General features: G+C 27.6%; 3 protein-coding genes across 7 annotated transcripts; 2 read left to right on the top strand and 1 right to left on the bottom strand.

Annotated features, from left to right (window-relative positions):
- The first annotated feature begins 24 nt into the window (after positions 1-24).
- Positions 25-15818, top strand: LOC103572063 (uncharacterized). Of its 3 annotated transcripts, XM_008550461.3 has the most exons (11): positions 25-1729; positions 1824-2192; positions 4409-4634; positions 4845-5311; positions 5928-6406; positions 6876-7030; positions 11041-11616; positions 11868-12065; positions 12883-13705; positions 15029-15345; positions 15485-15818. In XM_008550461.3, the coding sequence occupies exons 2-11, from the start codon at positions 1842-1844 to the stop codon at positions 15700-15702; spliced, it is 3810 nt and encodes a 1269-aa protein (XP_008548683.1). In that variant the 5' UTR covers positions 25-1729; positions 1824-1841; the 3' UTR covers positions 15703-15818. The 3 variants fall into 3 exon arrangements, with proteins under 3 accessions (XP_008548683.1, XP_053593344.1, XP_053593345.1); XM_053737369.1 differs by having other exon boundaries at positions 4409-5311; XM_053737370.1 differs by lacking the exon at positions 25-1729 and having other exon boundaries at positions 1737-2192; positions 4409-5311.
- LOC103572055 (uncharacterized) lies at positions 9925-10892 on the top strand. The gene is made up of 2 exons (XM_008550450.3): positions 9925-10158; positions 10385-10892. Exons 1-2 carry the CDS (start codon positions 10113-10115, stop codon positions 10765-10767), a joined length of 429 nt encoding a protein of 142 aa, XP_008548672.1. The 5' UTR covers positions 9925-10112; the 3' UTR covers positions 10768-10892.
- A 391-nt stretch (positions 15819-16209) lies between the features above and the next one.
- On the bottom strand, positions 16210-19365 carry LOC103572020 (transmembrane emp24 domain-containing protein 5). Of its 3 annotated transcripts, none has more exons than XM_008550409.2 (5): positions 19125-19365; positions 18720-18898; positions 18206-18402; positions 18056-18122; positions 16210-16543 (listed from the first exon to the last, which is right to left on the bottom strand). In XM_008550409.2, exons 1-5 carry the CDS (start codon positions 19129-19131, stop codon positions 16313-16315), a joined length of 681 nt encoding a protein of 226 aa, XP_008548631.1. In that variant the 5' UTR covers positions 19132-19365; the 3' UTR covers positions 16210-16312. The 3 variants fall into 3 exon arrangements, with proteins under 3 accessions (XP_008548631.1, XP_008548637.1, XP_008548626.1); XM_008550415.2 differs by lacking the exon at positions 19125-19365 and adding an exon at positions 18985-19118; XM_008550404.2 differs by lacking the exon at positions 19125-19365 and having other exon boundaries at positions 18720-19118.
- Positions 19366-20080: the final 715 nt, after the last annotated feature.

Here is a 20080-nt window from a genome sequence, read left to right as displayed (position 1 = left end):
GCCCCATGCAATCTTAATATTTATCTTTAATAAAATGACATTGAAAAAAAAAAAAATGAATTCCTGAAGGCAATTAAAGAGTATACGCAAGTTATGTATCATAAAAAAATTGCGGTCAAAAATCCGGGTGTTGAATGAGGCCAATGTACAGCCACATCATTGGAATCTCCGTTCTGCCGGTCATCAGCAATCAGGTATCACCTGCGAGGCTGTGGCTAAGAAATTCTTAAAGGTGACTCAGTCTCTTTTAACTTCCTTTCATCTTCCATCTATCCGTTTTTAAGCAATACATTCAAATATAGGTTTATAATTCCAATATTTCCGATACCAATACCAGTATCAATACTAGTACAGTGATACCCATATTATTTTTTAAAATCAGTATTCCATAGTTTTGAATTGCCGATTGCTTACAAGTTTATCTCCAACTCCAAAGCTATCAGCGTATCTAAATAATAAGTAAAAAAATAAAAAAATACCAGTCTCCATTTAAGTTTGAACAGTAAAAGCAGTAGCGCCTATCAACTTATTAATATTTAATAGATCATCAATCATCATATTTACTATTGAATGTTGACAGTGGGTTTATCTCGAATGTTCAGTTATGTGTCGTAAGTGGTACAGAAAAGCAACAAGTTTAAAAATACGGCCCTGAAATATATGTGACCGAGCTAGACCGAAGGCTCACGATCCGGCAACGAAGATTGTATCTGAGTATTTGCTGTTCTGCTCTGTTCTCTCAAGTATCAAACGTCTTTCCACTCCATTGAAGGGGCTCTTGTGATGACTTTTAAAGATTTCTGTCAGTTCCCAGTTCACTTATCTCAGTAACTTACAATTACTGAGCAATCGTGCTTGACTTGTCTGTAACTTAACTGTCACTAAGTTATTAAACAACTTATACATACTCTTGTACTTGGATTTAAATTTAAATTCTTCCAAGAATTCATTACAAGTGCACATACTGGTTACTTATAACTACGTACTCTAATTAATTAATTAAATAGATATTCATCATGTCGTGTAAAAGTAAACAGTTAAATTTAAGTCCCAGTTGCGACTCAGTTCTCAGTTATAAATTCAACTTTTTATTATAGAAACGGCAATATATTTATATGTATGTATTTTACCATTGTTATATTATTCTGTTGGCGCGCATTCCTTGTAATGTTATTATTATTATGTAGTAAAATGGTCTTTCCACTCCAATACGACGTTCACACACGTGTCTGGTGTCAGTCGGTACCAAGAGACGATTCGTAACACCCGATTTATTTCTTCGCATTTATTATACTTTATTTAGATTTATATAAATCGTATAAATATATATTAATAAATATAATTCATACTTGCTCAGTAAACTCAGTTACTTGTAATTACTTTTAATTATTTAAATTTAAATTTTATTTTAAACGTCAGTTAATTATTTGTGGAAAAAAGTAAACCGGAATTTGTAATTGTGATGTGAGATTTAAAAGATTTAAATCTAGCGCGCGAAGATTTTTTAAAATTTAAATGCCCATGCCGGTATATTTTTATCCCTGGTGTTTGATTGACAGTTTTAATGGGTTCGATTAGTGGCACTTGTGCTTGTTATTAAAACATTTTGTTATTTTTTTCATAGTTAATTAGTTTTTTGAATGAGTAATAAATGACAGTGTTGGTGATGTAAATATGAGTTTGAAAAGGAAATGCTTTTTTATCGTTATCAACAAATGATTAATATGTGGTAAATTTATCAGAGTTTATTTTATTTACAATTATTATTATTTTTATAATTATTATTTATTTTTTCATGCCGTGGAATAATTTTATTTAAAAAGTAATAAGCAAGTGAGGTTATGCAGCTTAAACGGGCAGCAGACGTTACTACGGGTAGTAATCATGATAAATTGTTAATAAATAATAATACTGCGTGCAAGACAATGGGAAGTAGGACAATTAATTCTACGGTATTACATAATCCGAGTTTTCTTCATGGTGACATTGTTGTTGTCGGTGATGATAAGCATGTCAGTAAAAATACTATTGATAGTTTGGCACTGAGAAGAGCCAGTTTACCATTACAGCTGGTCCCCAATGATATTGTTTGCATTGATAATAATACAGATCTAATAATTTGCGACAATGAATCTGCTGTTTCACTGTCACCTGATGACAATTCTTCAATTGTTTCAGAAAAAAATTCAAAGGTTTGTATTTAGTTTTTAAATTCGTTTTTTTTTGCTAGTAATTTTTTTTTATACTGCGGTTACTTTTAATCTATTGATAAAGTTATTTTTTTTACGATAATTGATAAGAAAATCGTTTAAAAAATGATAAGGGATCAATAAATTTTTTTAATATATGAAACGTGCATTTTATTTATTTTAATGTTTAAAAGTATTTTTTAAAGTTTCTTATTCTTGATTAAAAAATTTGACTTAAAGTTTAACGAATTAAATCACAAATTTATAATTTATTTTATTTCTGATAGTTTTCATGATTCTGGAGTTAACAGACAATTTACAATTTTCGGATTTTTTTTCAAAAAATCGATTACAAAAAAATAAAAAATAAAAATATGCACATGTAGATGATACTGAAATTAGCCAATGTCTAATAATTTTTGTTTTTTTTTAAAAACCATAAATTAAAGAAAATAATAATTTAAAAAATTGCACCTTTAGTTTTTTTAATTTTATACGTATGCATATTTTTATTTATTTATTTTATTTTTTTTTTTAATTAAATTTGTGAAAGAAAAATTCAAAGATTTGTAACTGTCTGCTAACTTAAGACTCATATACGTAGAAAATTTTTAAAAACTATTGGCGCAATGTTTTTTTTTTGTAATTTATCATTTTCAAAAAAGTTCAAATATTATAAGACTTCGGCTAACTTCAGTATTATTATTTTTCTTTTTTATTTTATTAAAATTTATCTTCAAAATTTTAAATGGGATGGAATTAAAAAATAATTCAATTTTCGGGCATTTTTTTTTACTCCGATTAATATCATTTGAATTTTTCAGTTTTTCTCACTAAAATATTGTATTTTTGTTAATAAATTTTCCTTGTTTTAAATAAAGATGAAAAAATTGTATGATAGTGAAAGCAGCAGACAAATGACAATTTCTCTGTTTCTAAATAAAAGATTAAATATTATTAGAAAAAAATTTTTTTTAAATCCATACGAAAAATTTTAAAAATTCGGCCAATTTTTAGAAACAATATAAAATTTATTAACAATATAAGATTTTTAAACAAAAAACATGCAAAGAAAAAAGAAATAATATAAAAACTGTTCAAAATTTCTTAATTACAATAACAAAAACAACAAAATATAAAATTCAATAAATTTATGACCTGAGGATGCGAGTATTGGACTCGTGAAATAGCACCAAATAAAGGAATATATTTTAAAGAGATCGGAAGTCTGCCAGTGAATTAAAAAAACAACAATTATAACAGATCAAAAAGATATACATTAGACTGTCATAAAAAATTTTTTCTTTTTCAATAATTCAATTTTTCTGAACTTTATAAGTCTGTAACTTTCTTTCTTTGAGCTCTATTAAAACGACTCTAAGTACGTTTTTCATAGATAATTAAATTTTCTATAAGAACTTTAATTGCAAAATAATAAAATTTGCCAGTTAACGAATAAAAAACAAAAAAATTTTTTTCATTCTAAAAATTCGAGTTTTTCCTTCTCATTTTCAACCTCTATAATTTTTTTTCAATCAACTTTAAGTTTATGACATAACATACCTTTTTTTGTAGAGAATTCAATTTTGTACAAGATCGGAAAATTCAGGTATCGTAAAAAAATTTTTTTGACAGTTATTTACAAAATAGGAAAAAAAAAATTTTTTTCTGACAGCCTAATTTACAGATATATTGAAATTTTTTTTTTTAAATAAACAAAAATTCTAATATTGGCTATTTTCAGTATCATAAAAATGTTAAAATACCGTTAGAAAATATTTAACATAAAAATTAATAAACATTTGATGTATCGATGGTGAAAAATTATAATTGGAAATATAAAACTTTCACTATTTATTTTATTTAACTTGATACTTGACAATCATTCAAGGTTTCCATTCGACGTGATTAAATATTCAGAAGACTTGAGACCGGATCCAATGGTGTATGTTAAAATGTCAACAATTATTCATTGCATCCGATTGAGCATGCATTATTTTCTTTATTTTATTTCATCATTGTTGTTATTATTATTGTTTTTTCTTCTCAATGTCTTTATTTTATTTACATTTATGTTAATAAGTGTGCCAAAACAATTTTATAATTATACTCTTAATCATTAATAACATTATTTATTCAATGCCAATAATTACTCATAATAATGAGTAATTAATTGTAATATTATTATATAATAAACATATTTTATTTATTTACTTTAGGAACTGGCGTGTATAGAAGACAATGAAGAAAGAATCTCAACAGAGTTTGTTAAGCCTGTAGTTGAATATACTGCCACAAATAAAGCGGACATTGACTTAAAAGATGATGTACATCACAAAAATGTCGATGTTTCGTGGGAAAATAAGACTGAGACAAAGCTAGAGGATAAACTAACAATAACTCGTCCAAAAAGATATTGCCCGTCGTCGAAATTTGGATGCAATGGTAATAAAAAGTTTATTGTCAAACCAAAATGGATTTTCGCACGTAATGTTTTACATTATGTCCCTAAACATAAACGTACTAGGAAATTAATTAACAATATATTGCCCATAAATAAAAATAAAGATAAAGATAAAAATATAAATAATATTAATGACGAAAACAATTGGCCAAGACGTAATGTATCATTACCATCAAATTTTGTTCATGTAGCAGGTGCTAGACGCTGGTCTTGGTTGCAAGATATCGATGATAATGATAACTCACGAATTATCATTAATCACAAAGAAAAATGTGCAACTTTAACGTTGACAGGTGACAGAAAAACGAGGATGCAAATTGATGATAATGATGAGGTCATTTACAAAAGAAGCTCATCAGCAGAAACTCTAGTTGAAGAAAATATAAAGGAACCTGTTGAAATTGTCAATAAAAGGCAACCAACGGTATCTATGACTTGGAGTTCAAGGAGACATTCTGACGAACAACTTGCTAAGACAAACAACGGATCGCTGGTTTATTTATCTAAACCTAAAGCAAATGTTAGTTTTTTATGGAGCAGCATTGCTAAATGTTCTAGTAATGATAATAATAATAAGAAACTGGATAAACTTGATGGAGTTGAACCAGGTGATCATGATGAGTATGATGACGTTGGATTACCTTCAATAGATTCTCTCGTAAGTTGCTTATAATTTATGACTTAATTAAACTTTTATTCATGTATCGATATTTATTAATGAGAAGGTGGTGAACAAATATAACCTTTTTATATTTATTTATAATTAAATTAAGGTCATTTACAGACAGCTCCCCACTTTTAAAAAATTTTCAATTACTCAACTGTCATAAGTGTATGAAAATTTTATCAATTAATTGAAAAAAGACAATTTCGCTATGATTTAGATTTTAAAAAAACTTACAGTTGATATCATTTGGGAGCCGAACAAAATTTGTTGAATAAATTTCAGTAAAATCTTCATGTCAATTCTATAATTTGAATTTTCAAGTTTTGTAGGCTAAAATTTATTTGAAAAATTTCGTTTAGTGCCTAATTGATAACAACTGTAAGTAATTTTAAAAAAATTCTGTATCTTAATAAAATTACGACTACGTTGTCCTTTTTACAATTAATGCTTTAATTTTTCTTTAATTAATTAATAAAATCAGTAAATATAAATTAAAGTTATCAGTTAGATAAATTGTCTAACGGCTTCTTGTATGAATATATTTGATTATAATGGAATGTTTGTGAAAAATAAAAAATAAAAACTAATGGTCAAATATTTTATTTAGCAGGATGACACGTACGACGATGTGGGCGTACCCGAGTTATGTGTAAATGGATCGGTGAATTATGAAGACGAACAAGTTTATGATGATGTTATGCTTGTACGTGCTTCTTTGCCAGCTAAAATATCCGTAATTGAGAAAGAAAATGATAATAATAATAGTAATTGTAGTGGAAGTGAACATGACAGGAATGCTGATAAACTCTTGACAAATAAAGAAATAAATGTAAATGAAAAGAATGTTAATGAATTTAAACAAGAATTTATATATATGAGAAATGATTATTCGACAGTGGATGAGGATGCTGATGATGAGGTTACTGTTTATGATGATGTAGGTGTTGTTTTATGTGAATCTCGTGTCAATAGTATTTATGCCGGTTCTATCAATATCGGCCAACTTGATCCGTCAAAAGAATCAGAGTGGGAAGACTTGGATGAAAATTTATCTGTAAATGGATTGTCGAAAAATTTACAAGCATTGTAAGTATATTTTATTATTATTTTTTATAAAATTGTCTTGTTAGCAAAACGTTAAATTGAAGTAAAAATAATTTCATTATTAAATTTCAATGATTTTTTTAATACACTGCAAAAAATTGAAAGTGATTACGGATTTTATTAAAATTCGAATTTACTCCGTTACTCGGAAATGCGGAGTTTAAAAAAAAATCACTCCGCATACGGAGTCAATTATGATCTAGATTTTATTTAAATCCGCATTCACTTCGAATCAGATTTTCAATATTAAATTAAACTTCACTTGGGAGTGAGTTTTACTCTGCATTCACTCTGCGTTTACTCAGCTAATTTTTTAGTGTATAGTTTAAAAATGAAATGAACGTACTTAGTATTTTGTTGAGAAAATGATAGCCGTAACTGGAGTAATAACGTTTTGCTACAATAAAGCGGAAAATGAAATTCTATAATAATTATTTATTTAAATATGCAGATTAAGAAATTCATCTGAAACACAGAGTGCATGGAGTAATAAAAAGAAATCGGGACAAAGACGTACGAGGAAAGTGCGTCGTCAAAGATCGAAAGCATCGCGAAAGAATTCAACACGCTCGGCCAACCGAGTGTCTCGACAGTCCACTGTTTCTGGTAAGTATGTATCGCGTAATATGTATGTTTTATTTAAATCCAACGTATGATGTATACATTCACTTGATGTATCCTCAGAGAAAATAATATTTTTTCTAATAAAAAGATATATGTCGATTGAAGAAATTTATTACTATAATTATCTAGGGTAGAGGTACCGTTTTTGGTCACTTTAGGGCCATTTTTGGACACTTGAAAATTTAAATAAAATAATTTGTAAAAAAACGCAATAACATAATTAATTAAAATGGAAATTTTATTTTACACTTTTACATTAATTAAAATAAAATATTAAATGTTCAAAAATGGAGCAGTGGCTACAAATGGTACTTCTACTATATATTTATATTCTTATCTCAAAAGCTCATAAATGACAGAGTTCCCTGTTTAAAAATATTGATTGAAAAGAATTAAAAATGATGGAATTCGAATTTTTTTCAATAATTTCAATTATTTTCAATTCTTTTGCTTGTATATATAGGTATACAAGTGTGTATGGAGTGACCGCTTCTCAATTCTTTTCAATCAGTATTTTTAACCAGGATTGATTTGAATTTAATTTGAATTAAATAATTCCTATTTCAAGATTTTATATTCTGATTCATACTTATAAAATTTTTATAAAAAATTATAAGAGCCAATCAACTCGTCAGCATTCGAAAAAAAATGGAAAATATTTTTTTTTAATACATTTTTATTAAATCCTATAGATCTTTTTATATAAGAATTTATCAGAACTTTAAAAAATGATATTTTCATTTTTAAATTACATTTTTATAAGAAAAAAAAGAATTCAACATTATTTCATTATTTATTCTTTTAAATTACAATAAATGCGCAACTTGTACTTTCCTTTCAAGCGTCGAATTTCCCTTTCAATTTTGTATTCAATTCCGATACAATTTTTTAACTTCCCGCTATGAAAATTTAAATTTTTCAAAAAAAGTGAAATTATTAGTTTTAGTCTGACTTTCGAAAATCGTCTTTTCATCAGATCTTCATGTTTTAAGATCTAGATGAACATCCGTCCACCTGCGCGCGCACGTGTGTGTGTGTCATGTAAATTTTTTTTGTCCAACGATATTTTTGGAATGAATCCAAGCAATTTGAACGTTTTGGTGGCAATTGAAAGGGTTCACCAAGATTTAGAACTGATTAGATTTTGAAGTCAATCGGTCGAGTAGTTTACGAGTTCTACATGGAGAAAAATGTTGGCTCGAAACCTACCAATTTTTATTATGCTGTCGATCAAACTTGAAACAGGAAGTGGAACATCCAAAAAATTATTATGCTCATAAGAAAAATCATTATGCTGTATCACAAGATTTACTACGCACGAGAAATTCATCAATAAGCTTTAATAACAATCATTTTCATACATTGTAATAATTGTGATGCGGCATAATAATTTTTTATAAAAGCATAATAAATTTTTGGATACTTCACTTTCTGTTTCAAGTTTGGTCGACAGCATAATAAAAATTGATAGATTTCGAGCCAGCATTTTTCTCCGTGTACGAAAAATAAAAATAAAAATTTGTTTTTTTTTTGAGATTTTTTTTGTAAAACTCTTAAACTACTGGCCTAATTTGCCTCAAAAATCTTAATTAGCCTGTTTGATTGCCGCCAAAACATTCAAATCGGTTGATTCGTTCCAAAAATTTCATTGGACAAAAATTATATTTTTCCAATTTAACAATTTCTTGAGCTCGAAGAGTTTTTCGAATTCTCTGAGCTTAAAAAAGGCGGGAAGTTCTGGGATTACTTCACAGGATTGAGCGTTCTTCAAATTTTTTTTTTTCAGAATCTATTAAATTATTCGAACAGAAAATCGTTGATTTATCCGAAGTTATATAGTGTAAATTTTCTTGTGTTGTGAAATTTGTTTCTTGTTCAAAATACTTTAGTATAAAAAATGAACTAAAAATAATTTTTAAAACGAGAAATTCTATTCTGAGTAATGATATTTATCGTTAGAATAAAAAAGAAAGGATTTAAATTTGACATAACAACTTGAAATATGTGCTCGAGTGCATCACATTTAACTGTAAGTGAATAAGTATATACATATATGAAAATATATCTAATTATTTATTATGAAAACTACAACTATTTTCTTGTTTCATATTATGGAAGCATATTTTTCTTTGAGAACAAGAACAGTTTTATGAGCATGTAATAATTGTTCTTAACGTGATCACACGGTAACTTAATAAAGTAAAAGTTTTCTCCGTAAATTATTGTTATTAATTCAACATATTTTGTTATTATAATAATAATTATAATTACAATAATCATTGTTTGTAAATAAATAATACAATTATTAATTATCTTAAACAAATGAACAATAAATCCGATGAATATATTTACAAAAATTAACCATTAATTTTTTAATTGTAACCAATCGTTAAATTTAACCGACCGATTAATTTGTATAAAATGAAAATTATGTCCGATTGTTTTTTACGATTACATAATAGCGATTAAATGTCGGGCAAAAAAATTTCAAATGTAAAAAGTGAATTCGCAGAAGATGATATCACGTTTTGGTGGTGCATTTATCGGTCATACTATTCGATTGGATTGTGAATGGAATACTAATAAACTTGGGGAAGAGAAATTTTAATGAGAAATTAAAAAAGTAACAGCAAGAAGTTTACCAAGAAGTCCTCAAGCAATTAACGAAAACCAAAGTTAGTAAATAAAATTTATTGGAGTAAATTTTAGTAAAACTTTTTTCAATAAATATATTGATGGTAAATAACATGATAATTAAAATAAATGAAGATGAAGGAAACTTGGAGCTGGATATGTGGTATTGAGTATGGAGAGTACAAGAGTGACTGGCTGGAAGTACTCGCAAGGTGAAAGCTTATATTGCGTGTTGGTATATCCAACGTTCTCACTCTCAGTCACGGGCGAGCCGGCAACGGCACCCGCACGTCTTTAATTCTTCTCTTTACATACAAATAACAACAATTAAGTTACACTAAGGTATTTATTACGCGTATTAATGATACAGATAATTTGAATAATTTAAACTTTGTTGGAATTCGTAAACAAGTGACAGCAAATTAACAAAATGAGATCAGGCTTAAAAACTCTGTCACGACGTCCCAATACACAAGGTAACTATTGGTAACTACTACGTCATACATATTATTATTTTTTAATCCCGTGACTAATAAGAAGGTCATTACTAGATGAACAATCTGTTGGTTTTTTTTTAAATTATAAAGCAAGTAGTTTATTACGAGATAATTATTTATCTTTAGTGTAAAATGGATTTGGTAACATATTTAAAGGAGACATATTTAAAGGAGAGATTTTATTGACCTTGAGAATGATTTTAAGTGGCTGTCAGCCTTGGGACGGGATCGGTTCTCATCGTTGGACCAGCAGCGAGTGGGGAAGATACGAATCCACAGCCGTGGAGGGATTGTGGACCAACGAACCTCAAGGATGTCAACCATCTAAAATCAACGGCTGCTAAAGATCAACTAAACTCAACAACAACTTGTACTTATGCTTCTACAACAACAACTACTACTACTACTTCTGCTAGTAAAAATGCTGCGGGGATAAATAATACACAAGGATTGGTACAACTCAGAACTGTTGAAAGAGAAGATGGAGATGAAGCGCTCGTTGACATACAGGAGACATCGTGCTACGTTCTTGAAGGTTTCCTCGAAGGAGATTCTTCTGCGAGTAGAATAGAAAAAAATAATAATTAAATTCATTAACTTTTTTATTATTAATTAATTTTTATTAAGCCTTTACTATATTTTTTATTATCTATAATATAACTTTTTACTCTATAATGTAAAGGTGCTTATTAAATAAAATATTTTCATCATAATGTCTCTTTAATTAAAAAAAAAGAAATCATAACTGCCTAACTTGTTTTTTAATTTATTGAATTGATTATTAATCTATTAATTTAATACTAATTTTTTTTTTAATTTAATTTAAAGATAAAAATATTGATAAAATAAATTTATCAACAGATACGTGCTCAGACGATTCAAACTACGAGACTTTATATTCATTTGAACCGTACGAATCGAATCAAGTGGATCCAGTTGATCAGATTGGGAGTAAATTATTTAATTCATCAGCGAGTAAAAGTATAACGAGTGATTTAATTGATGAATCTACGAGAGAACGTAATTTGGGAGCTCCATTGAGACCAGTTCCACCCCCGCCGAGAGAATCCAGTCTCACTGGAACGTTTGGTAAACGTATGAAAATCCTGAAACGTACTTGGAGTATAACTAAAGGCAGCTTAGGACGCATGAGAAGAAGAACTTCCGGTTCTACGGAAACAGATTCAAATGCTGATGATTTAAACATTAAATTGGGTGTCGATGATGGAAGGAAATCAAGTCAAGTCTTTAGTTTTAAAAAACATTTTCAACGTTCCAGTACAACGTCAACATTTTATCTTGACAATGATAATGATACAAGTGTGAAGAATAATAATAATATTAATAATAGTGCTAGTACTAGCACTAGTTGCGACGACATTTATGAAAATAGCAACTGGATTAACGCTAATTATTCAAAACGCGATACCAATACAGGTGAGAGTTTTAATTTCAAATTACAATTATTATTTTAATAATTTTTATTTTTCCTTTCTAATTTTATCTGATGATAAATTTATATACGGGTAAATTTTTTAATATAGTTGTTAAACCGTATATGAATTTATGCGACAGAGAAAGTGATGAGTTATTTTCACTTTTAAATCCTTAATTGTATTTATAGTTTTTAGTAATTATAATTACATTAGTTAATGATAATTTATTTTATTTTATTTTACTTTATTTAGTTGATGATTATAATATACTGGCGGAAGAACCCTTGTATCAATTTTATGCTGCGTCAACATTTCGTGGTGCTTTTCAATCTGATTCGGACAGTTATGGCGACACTGAAGATTCATTACCGTCAGCTTCTGAGCTAGGTAGACCTGGTTATAGGACACTTTGGTCTCAGACACCACAGGTTATTAAAAGTGGCTTACTCGGTAAGTTTTATTATTTTAATTTATAATAACACATACATCGTAAAAAAAGTAGTGTTAAACTGAAATAAAACCGGTGTAGGCGGTGTAATTTGGCGGTGTTAAATTGGTGTAAAAAAAAAAGAAATTAGAAAAAAAAAATGTATTACATATAAAAAAAATTGAATGAAAAGCATCTGGAGGAAATTTCAATTTTATTATGGACTTACACTGTAAAGATTGGGAATAAATTCGGAGTAATCACGGATTTTATGTAAATCTGAATTCACTCCGCATACGGAGTAAATAGGGCGTTTGTTTGTCCAGCGGAATGATTTCGGAGTGAACTGAATTTAATTTAAATTTCATTCACTCCGATTTGAAGTCTTAATATTGAAATAAACTTCAATTCGAAGTGAATTTCACTCCAAAGGGATTTAATAAAATACACAGTCATCTCCGCATTCACTCTAAATTTAATCCACGTTCACTCCGCTAATTTTTTACAGTGTATTTAAATAATTATGTATGTTATACGTAATTTATTTAAAAATTACACAATTTTACGCCCACTATTTCAATCACCAATAATTTTATTAATAAAAGCACTGTCTAACTGTAGTAATCGATTTAATAAAAACATTCACAAAGTTAAATATTTTCAACACCGAAAAAAAATTTTAACATCTGGAAATTTTTCAAATACCGGTAAAAAATATTTTTACACCGGCAAATTTTAACATCTACACCACCTGGACTTACTCCGGTTTTTTTTTTTACAATGTATAAATATATAATTTTTAATAAAATATAAAAATAACAAGAATTAAATTATTTACAGAACAATTAACAAGCGATGAAAAAAAATTACAAGAAGCTAAATTTGAAATAATAACATCTGAAGCATCATATTTGAATTCCTTAAGAGTATTAGTTAATGAGTTTCTGATAAATCATGAGTTAGTTTACGAAGCACTGTCAGCAACAGACCGTGAAAAATTGTTTGGTAGTGTACCGAGTGTGTTGATTGCATCGGAAAGATTGTTGGCAGAATTAGAGAGTGTATGGCGTGGAGATCCGATGCTAAAAGGTCTTCCGGAAGTGTTGCTTAAGCACGCAGAACGGTGTTCGAAAATATACATCGACTACTGCTCAAACCAAGTCAGCATTGATTTGACTTTGAAAGAACTGCGTTCGAAGAAATCATCAAAATTTATTGAAACTGTTACTCGTATCGAGTCACATCCAGCTTGTCAGAGTTTGACGCTCCATTCGTTTTTAATGTTGCCAATGCAACGTGTTACGAGACTGCCATTACTCGCGGACGCGGTGCTGTCGAAACTATCAACGGAGCATGAAGAACGGCTTGATTGGGAAAAAGTATTGTCTGTACTTGGTAGAGTTGTTACCGAGTGTAATGAAGGTGCACGAGTTGCTGGAAGACAAATCGAAATGGCTTCTTTGGCGAAAAAAATTGAGTACACGACCAAAGTACCGCCTATTGATTTACGTGATAGGTATCTGGTACGAAGTGGTTCTGTTACACAGATACTCGCTAAGCCTGGTGCTGAGTATGTACTGACATTTAGAAAAAAGTTTAACAAGACACCGCTTTATCTTTTGTTGTTAACGGACCATTTACTTATTGCTAAATTAAAGACCAAGTAAGTTTCATTAGTTTATTTAATACTTAAGGGGGACCACTAGTGTGATCGCTTGAAAAAACGACTATTTTTGGGAATTTTTTTAAAGAACATTACTACATGGAAGATTTTTATGTTTTAAGGATATATTTGTGAATATATAATGAATACAAGATAAATTAAAAAATTCAAAATTTGGCGAGTTATTCAAAATCTCCCAACACTAAAAAAAAGTCCCCTCACTGCTGCAGTGACCTTCTCAGTGCATGAAATCAAAAAAACCAAAAAGTTTATTAAACTAGAAGAGATTTCCCGTACCATGACCCTCGAGCTAAGAAAAAAATTAAAATTTAACACAATGGTGGAGTTTTTAAAAAAAAATTCAAATTTTGCGCAAAAATTTTATAGTTTTTGCTCTGCCAAAATTACATTTTTGATTCGATTGAAAAACTGGAGGTTCATGGTACGTAGGAAACATATATAAAAGAAGCTGCAGTCCGAATCAAATCGATCGGATGCTTTGTCTTCGAGTTGTGGATGCAGTAATTTTAAAAAATGTATTTTCGAGAACCGTTGAGCGTCTGCTCTTCAGATGGCTGTAACTCAAAAAAACTTTTCCAAATATGCACTAAGAACTGTAGTATGTTATTTTTGGAGGTATATGTATTGAAAGCTATTGAAATATGCAAAAAAAAAAAAAAAAATGAAATGATTTTTCAAAATTTCACACTAGTAGTGCCCCTTAATAGGGATCTGCGAATAGTATTTTCAGTTTTAAATTTGAACCAAATAATTCAAATTTTTCTACCCAAGTAGCACAGAGACAGTTTTAAGGTGTCTTTGAAAAGGACAAGACAAATTTTTATTTGTCTCAAAACTACGTTTTTTTTAATAAATAAGATGTACAGATGTTGGTTCTAGAGTCATAGAAAATTTATATTTTTTTTTTCCCGCCTTCAGAAAGTAATTTCAATTAAAAAATCGTTTAGATGATGATTTATTGGACAATTATTTGTAATTTACTTTTTGTCGTCATATTTGTCAAATTTTTTAAGTAGATATTTGTCTGATGTTATAAATTTCTGATTGATTTGTCAACATTTCGATGCCATATCGTCAGTCCTAAAAAAAGATTCAAAACTTCTATCTTATAGATGTCACAAAGTCAAGTATGCTACTTGGGTAATTATTTGAAAATTCAAATTTTGAATCGAATATTGATATTTAATTCGATTTAAATAATTTCCACGCATAAATTATTAGCACACGCCTAATATTTAAATTCAAAAAAATATTTATTATTCTTTAAAAGAATCTAAAGTGTATTAAATTGTTTAATTATAGTAATCAAGATGAAGTATATTCAGTTATTGATTCATGTAAGAGAAGTCTTATTGCATTAGAAAAAGTTCCTGATGATTCGCCTTTTGCTGGACGGTATGCCATGATTTTAACACTACTAGATAATTATTGTAGTCGACATGTTGAATATATTCTATCATGTCAAAATGCAACCGAGAGAGAAAGATGGCTTGACGCAGTTTCACCACCAAAACCAAGTTTAGTTGGTGAAACTTTGTATGAAACATGGGATTGTCCGCAAGTTATGGCTTTGTATTCTTATACTCCAGTACAACCGGATGAATTATCACTTCAACCAGGTAATTATCTTTATAAAAATAATTAATTTTTCATATTAGAGTATACTCAGATAAAGATTATTGATAATTATGAATTATAATCAATAAATTATTGATAAAAATATTAATGTAGATTATAATTTTGTTGATAATTAAATAGGTGATGTAATAAACGTTCTCAGAAAAATGGCTGATGGATGGAACCTTGGTGAAAAACTTGTAGGTGGTGAGCAAGGCTGGTTTCCTGGTAATTATACTAAAGAAGTTGCTTCTGAGCATGTACGTGCTAAAAATTTGAGACAGAGACATCGATTGCTTGCACTCAGTGAGAGCCTTTTGCAGCAATACGCTAAACAATCTGTTTGTATTAATCGATAATGTGATATATTGTTCGTTGCTTAATTTATATAATTGTATAAAGTATACAAATAATTAACTTGAAATTTTTTTCAAGTACAAATTTTGTTACTCTATTGAAATTGTGAAAAATATTTTTTTAAAATTCGTTTTGTACATAAAAAGTATAAATTTATATAATATATATGTTTGGAAATATATAAATGTTAATATTTGAGATGTTAAATTACTTTTTTATTTTTATTTTTAATACAACTATTGTGTAGATAAAATTACATTGTATATAAAAATAGTTTAATGTACAGCGAAAAAATTTAAATAGATGAAATTGTGATGATTCGCAACAAAAAATATATATTTATATATGTTTATATTTATAAAATTCACATTTGAATTATTTGAAAAATATATTATAGTAAGTAAGTAATCAAATAAAGATATAATTATTTAAAATGTAAAAATATGTTATAAACATTCAGTCATTTTGTATAAATATAAATCAATATCAATAGTCAAATGAGTATATTATATAATTTCTTTCATTGTTTTTTTTGATAAAAATAAGTAATTGAAATAAGATAACTGTAAATAAAATAATAAAAAAATTGTAATAATCTAGTGATAAAAAAAATCAAATGCGAATTTTTGACGAACCGGTTGGTCGTTCTTGGAATAACTTTTTAACAAAATATACTTGTAATACCGTTGTTGCAATAATAACAATAATTTGTACAATAGACCAGTTTTGTACATAAGAATTATTATCAGTTATTAAATTTAAATCACGTGCTTCACGACTTCTACTTATAGCTTGTGTGTTTAACATATTATTTATGTTTTTTTCAACATTAACAATCGTACTCTGTAAATAAAAAAATATTTTTTTATATTAACTGTTAAAGTTTTTTAAATATTTTATTGACTTTATTTATTTGTTTAACCACTAATCTGTTATTACATTTATTTAAAACTACTAATGCGCAATGTTGTTTTTAATTTTTATATTTTAAGTTTTGCTGAATTTATAAGTTATTAAAAAATGTCAGAAAATTATTATGAAGAATTAAACAATAGTACGCCGAGTAGAATTGAATTACTAATCTCATCTTTTAAATATATATATATATATATATATAATAGATTGATAATTTATTTAGATAGAATACAATATCGTCAAAGTAAAAGTCTTAATTACTGACACTATAAAAAGTATGTTAGAAGTTTTCATATATATGTGTTTTTAAATAAGGTAAGGGACCCAGTACCCGATCAGGAAACTAGTACTTGATCACTCATGTATTTGTATATCTATATTTACAAAATGTTACTAAATATAGATATACAAATACATGGAGTGATAGAGTACTAGTTCCCTGATCGGCTACTAGGTCTTTTACCTTAATATTGATGATAGATATTTATTTTTTATGCTCCTACTTTATATTATTAATTAGGAGTGCAGTTACTCTACAGAAAAAAAGGATTTCTCGACGCAAGAAAATAAAAAAACAAAAATTTTCTTAAAACTAGAAAAAATTTCTTGGTGCCAAGAAATCTTTTTTTTTTCTGTGTAGAGTTTAACATACGTCAAATTTATTTGAAATTATAACTCTCAAAGACGGCGAAGGATATTAAGTAGATAATAAAATACCCTGTCAATAACTAAGACTTTTACCTCAATAGTAATTTAAGGTCACGTCCAGTAAATTTTTTTATAAAACCATTGTAATGAACTAATAAATTAATTAATTTAAAATTATTATACAACTGATTACAGTTATTATGACAAAACTATCGATGTGATTTTCTCGTACAAATAAATGATAGATCATAGATAATATACTGAAAAATATAAGATGAATACAATAGGACTTCGTTATAAGACTACTAGTTTCTCTCTCAAACTATCATGATACCTGGTTTATAAAAAAATGGTAAATAGTCTTATAACGAGGTCTGACTGTATATAATATTATTCGCCGCGAAAACATATATAAGGTAAAAGACTTAACACCCAATCGGGTATTTTACCTTATAAATGTTATATATGTTGTTGATACTTTCAAATCTATATGTTATACTAAAGGCTGAATTGTTTTAAAAGTTTTCCTTAGTAAAATATTTGAATTAATTTCACTATAACAATAAATTAAATGATTTGTAATTAAATGCTTCTAGTTATTGATCACGAGTCATTGTTTTGTCAAAATACCTATAATTCATCATGAAATAATTTAAAATTGTACTATTCATAACTATTAACCTAATTTCGTATAATAGGATTGTAATACATTAAACAAGATTATAAAGTCAATATGATACTACTTCTGGTGAGTTACTTTATATAAATAAAAATAGTAAATAAAAATTTTACCGTAAAGTTTTCAACTGAGAGATTCAAATCTTCTAATTCTTTAGTAAATTTGTCCCACTGATCATACCTAAATATTAAATAAATAAAAAATTATTAGATAAGATACGTTCTGATACAAAATAAAATAGAATTGATTAAAAATATATTTACCTGATAACAGTTATATATAGATTGACTAATTTACCAGCAAAACGTGAAAATTGATTATCAACACATACGCTGTAGTAACCACCGGAACCTGACTGGTCTTGATAATCAGCATTAGCACGCCATTGATAAGGAAGTACGATTTCACCTGTAGGGTTTCTTACAGCGAATCCAGCTTTTCCATCACCACCTCTCAGTACCTAAAAAATTTTACTTTATTACTTAAGTTACAGTCGTCAATCTTTTTTCTTATCACTCATGTCATTAAAAAACTTAAAATAATTACAAATAATAATTAATAATTATAAATTAAATTATAGAAATGTATTCTATAGTTATTTTATGTTTAAAAAAAAACATATGGTGGAATATTTAAACTCATGACGTGGCAATTAACATAATAAATAATTTAGAGTATTGTAATTAATAAAATAATATATTTTAATGATAAGATAATGAATAACAATATGCTGAGATTAATATAATAATTAAATGAGTTAATGAATATATAAATTACCTGAAAACTAACGAAGAAAGTTGCACCGGGATTGACGTACTGGAAGTAACAGTCCTCCTTGCCGGCATCGATGTGGACTTTGTAGTCCATCGCAACAGCAGGAAGAGTTTCATACCAAGGTCTCGAATCATCGCAGTTTGCAAGGACAATAAAGGTCCCGGCAATAAATAAATAACTCACTAAATTCATCGAAATTGTTTTCTTATTATTTCATTGGTGATATGGTAACAGTTTATACCTGAGTTAATAATTAATCAACACATACACTGACATGTGAGCACGCACACAAAAGAATGTGCTGTTAAACTGGTGTGCTGTAACTTGGGTATCAACCAGCACAGCCGTTATTTGGATCTGGAGGTCCAGCCAGAGAAAGTATTAAAGTATTATTTCCTCCCTCCTTACCTTTCATTCCCTCCTCGCAGTAAAGACGGTAAACAGTATACTCTGATAATCTTATGCTAAATTATTATTATATTTAATTTTAGCAATTTTGACACATGAATCTTCATTTTTTTATCTATTGTTTTTGTACTCATAACCTATTCTGTTTTGTAATGTTGTTTACAAAATTATGATTATCAATTATTGTTTTGTTTATTATTCAAATAAAAAAAAATGTATAGTCGATTTTCATTGGAGAATTACAAGTGACAAACAAAACAACATATACTACTGATGAAATAATTTATTTTAACTCACATGGAGCTTGTAGAAATTTATTTTATCAGCAATTGGTCGCAATTGTATATGATGAAGTTATTATGAGTGTAATATATATTTATTTATAGTTTTAAATTTGTCTGATGCCTACTAAATTCACACTTATGATGAAGTTAACAGACAATTAACAATTTTTGGATTTTTTTTTCAACAAATCGATTACAAAAAAAATAAAAACTAAAAATATACAATAAATATACTATAAGTGCAATTTTTTAAATATTTTTTTTTTATAGTTTGTAGTTTTAAAAAAAATACAAAAATTTATTAGACGTCAGCTCCTCAGTATAATTATAATGTATGAGTGTGAATGTAACTGACAAGTGGGAATTTTTTAAATTTTTGAATATATAAATAAAATGTGAGAAAAAAAAATGAAAAAATGCGTATTCAGATCAATAAAAAATCAGTACACACATTTTTTTAAAATTCAGTATAATTTATTTATTTAAAATTTATAAATTGTCTCATGTCTGCTATATTCACACTCATCAAAAATTATAAATAATACTGAAGTTTACCGACGTCTAATAATTTTTTGATTTTTTTTGTACAATAAATTATAAAAAAAAAAATATTTGAAAAAATTGTACTTATAGATTTTTAAACTTTCTTTATGTGCATATTTTTAGTTTTTA

The sequence above is a fragment of the Microplitis demolitor genome, chromosome 3, assembly GCF_026212275.2.
Source record: "Microplitis demolitor isolate Queensland-Clemson2020A chromosome 3, iyMicDemo2.1a, whole genome shotgun sequence".
In the NCBI taxonomy this organism is placed as follows: domain Eukaryota; kingdom Metazoa; phylum Arthropoda; class Insecta; order Hymenoptera; family Braconidae; genus Microplitis; species Microplitis demolitor.
Note: the sequence above shows the minus strand (reverse complement) of the source record. Positions and strands in the feature narration are given on the sequence as shown.

Coding starts and splice junctions, on each gene's coding strand:
- LOC103572063 (XM_053737369.1), top strand. CDS start 1,842: ATGCAGCTTAAACGGGCAGCAGACGTTACTACGGGTAGTAATCATGAT. Junction 11,617..11,867: donor AAAACGCGATACCAATACAG/GTGAGAGTTTTA, acceptor TACTTTATTTAG/TTGATGATTATAATATACTG. Junction 12,066..12,882: donor TATTAAAAGTGGCTTACTCG/GTAAGTTTTATT, acceptor AATTATTTACAG/AACAATTAACAAGCGATGAA.
- LOC103572055 (XM_008550450.3), top strand. CDS start 10,113: ATGAGATCAGGCTTAAAAACTCTGTCACGACGTCCCAATACACAAG. Junction 10,159..10,384: donor ACGACGTCCCAATACACAAG/GTAACTATTGGT, acceptor AATGATTTTAAG/TGGCTGTCAGCCTTGGGACG.
- LOC103572020 (XM_008550404.2), bottom strand. CDS start 18,908: ATGAATTTAGTGAGTTATTTATTTATTGCCGGGACCTTTATTGTCCTT. Junction 18,403..18,719: donor CTTTCTTCGTTAGTTTTCAG/GTAATTTATATA, acceptor AAAATTTTTTAG/GTACTGAGAGGTGGTGATGG. Junction 18,123..18,205: donor CTATATATAACTGTTATCAG/GTAAATATATTT, acceptor TTTAATATTTAG/GTATGATCAGTGGGACAAAT.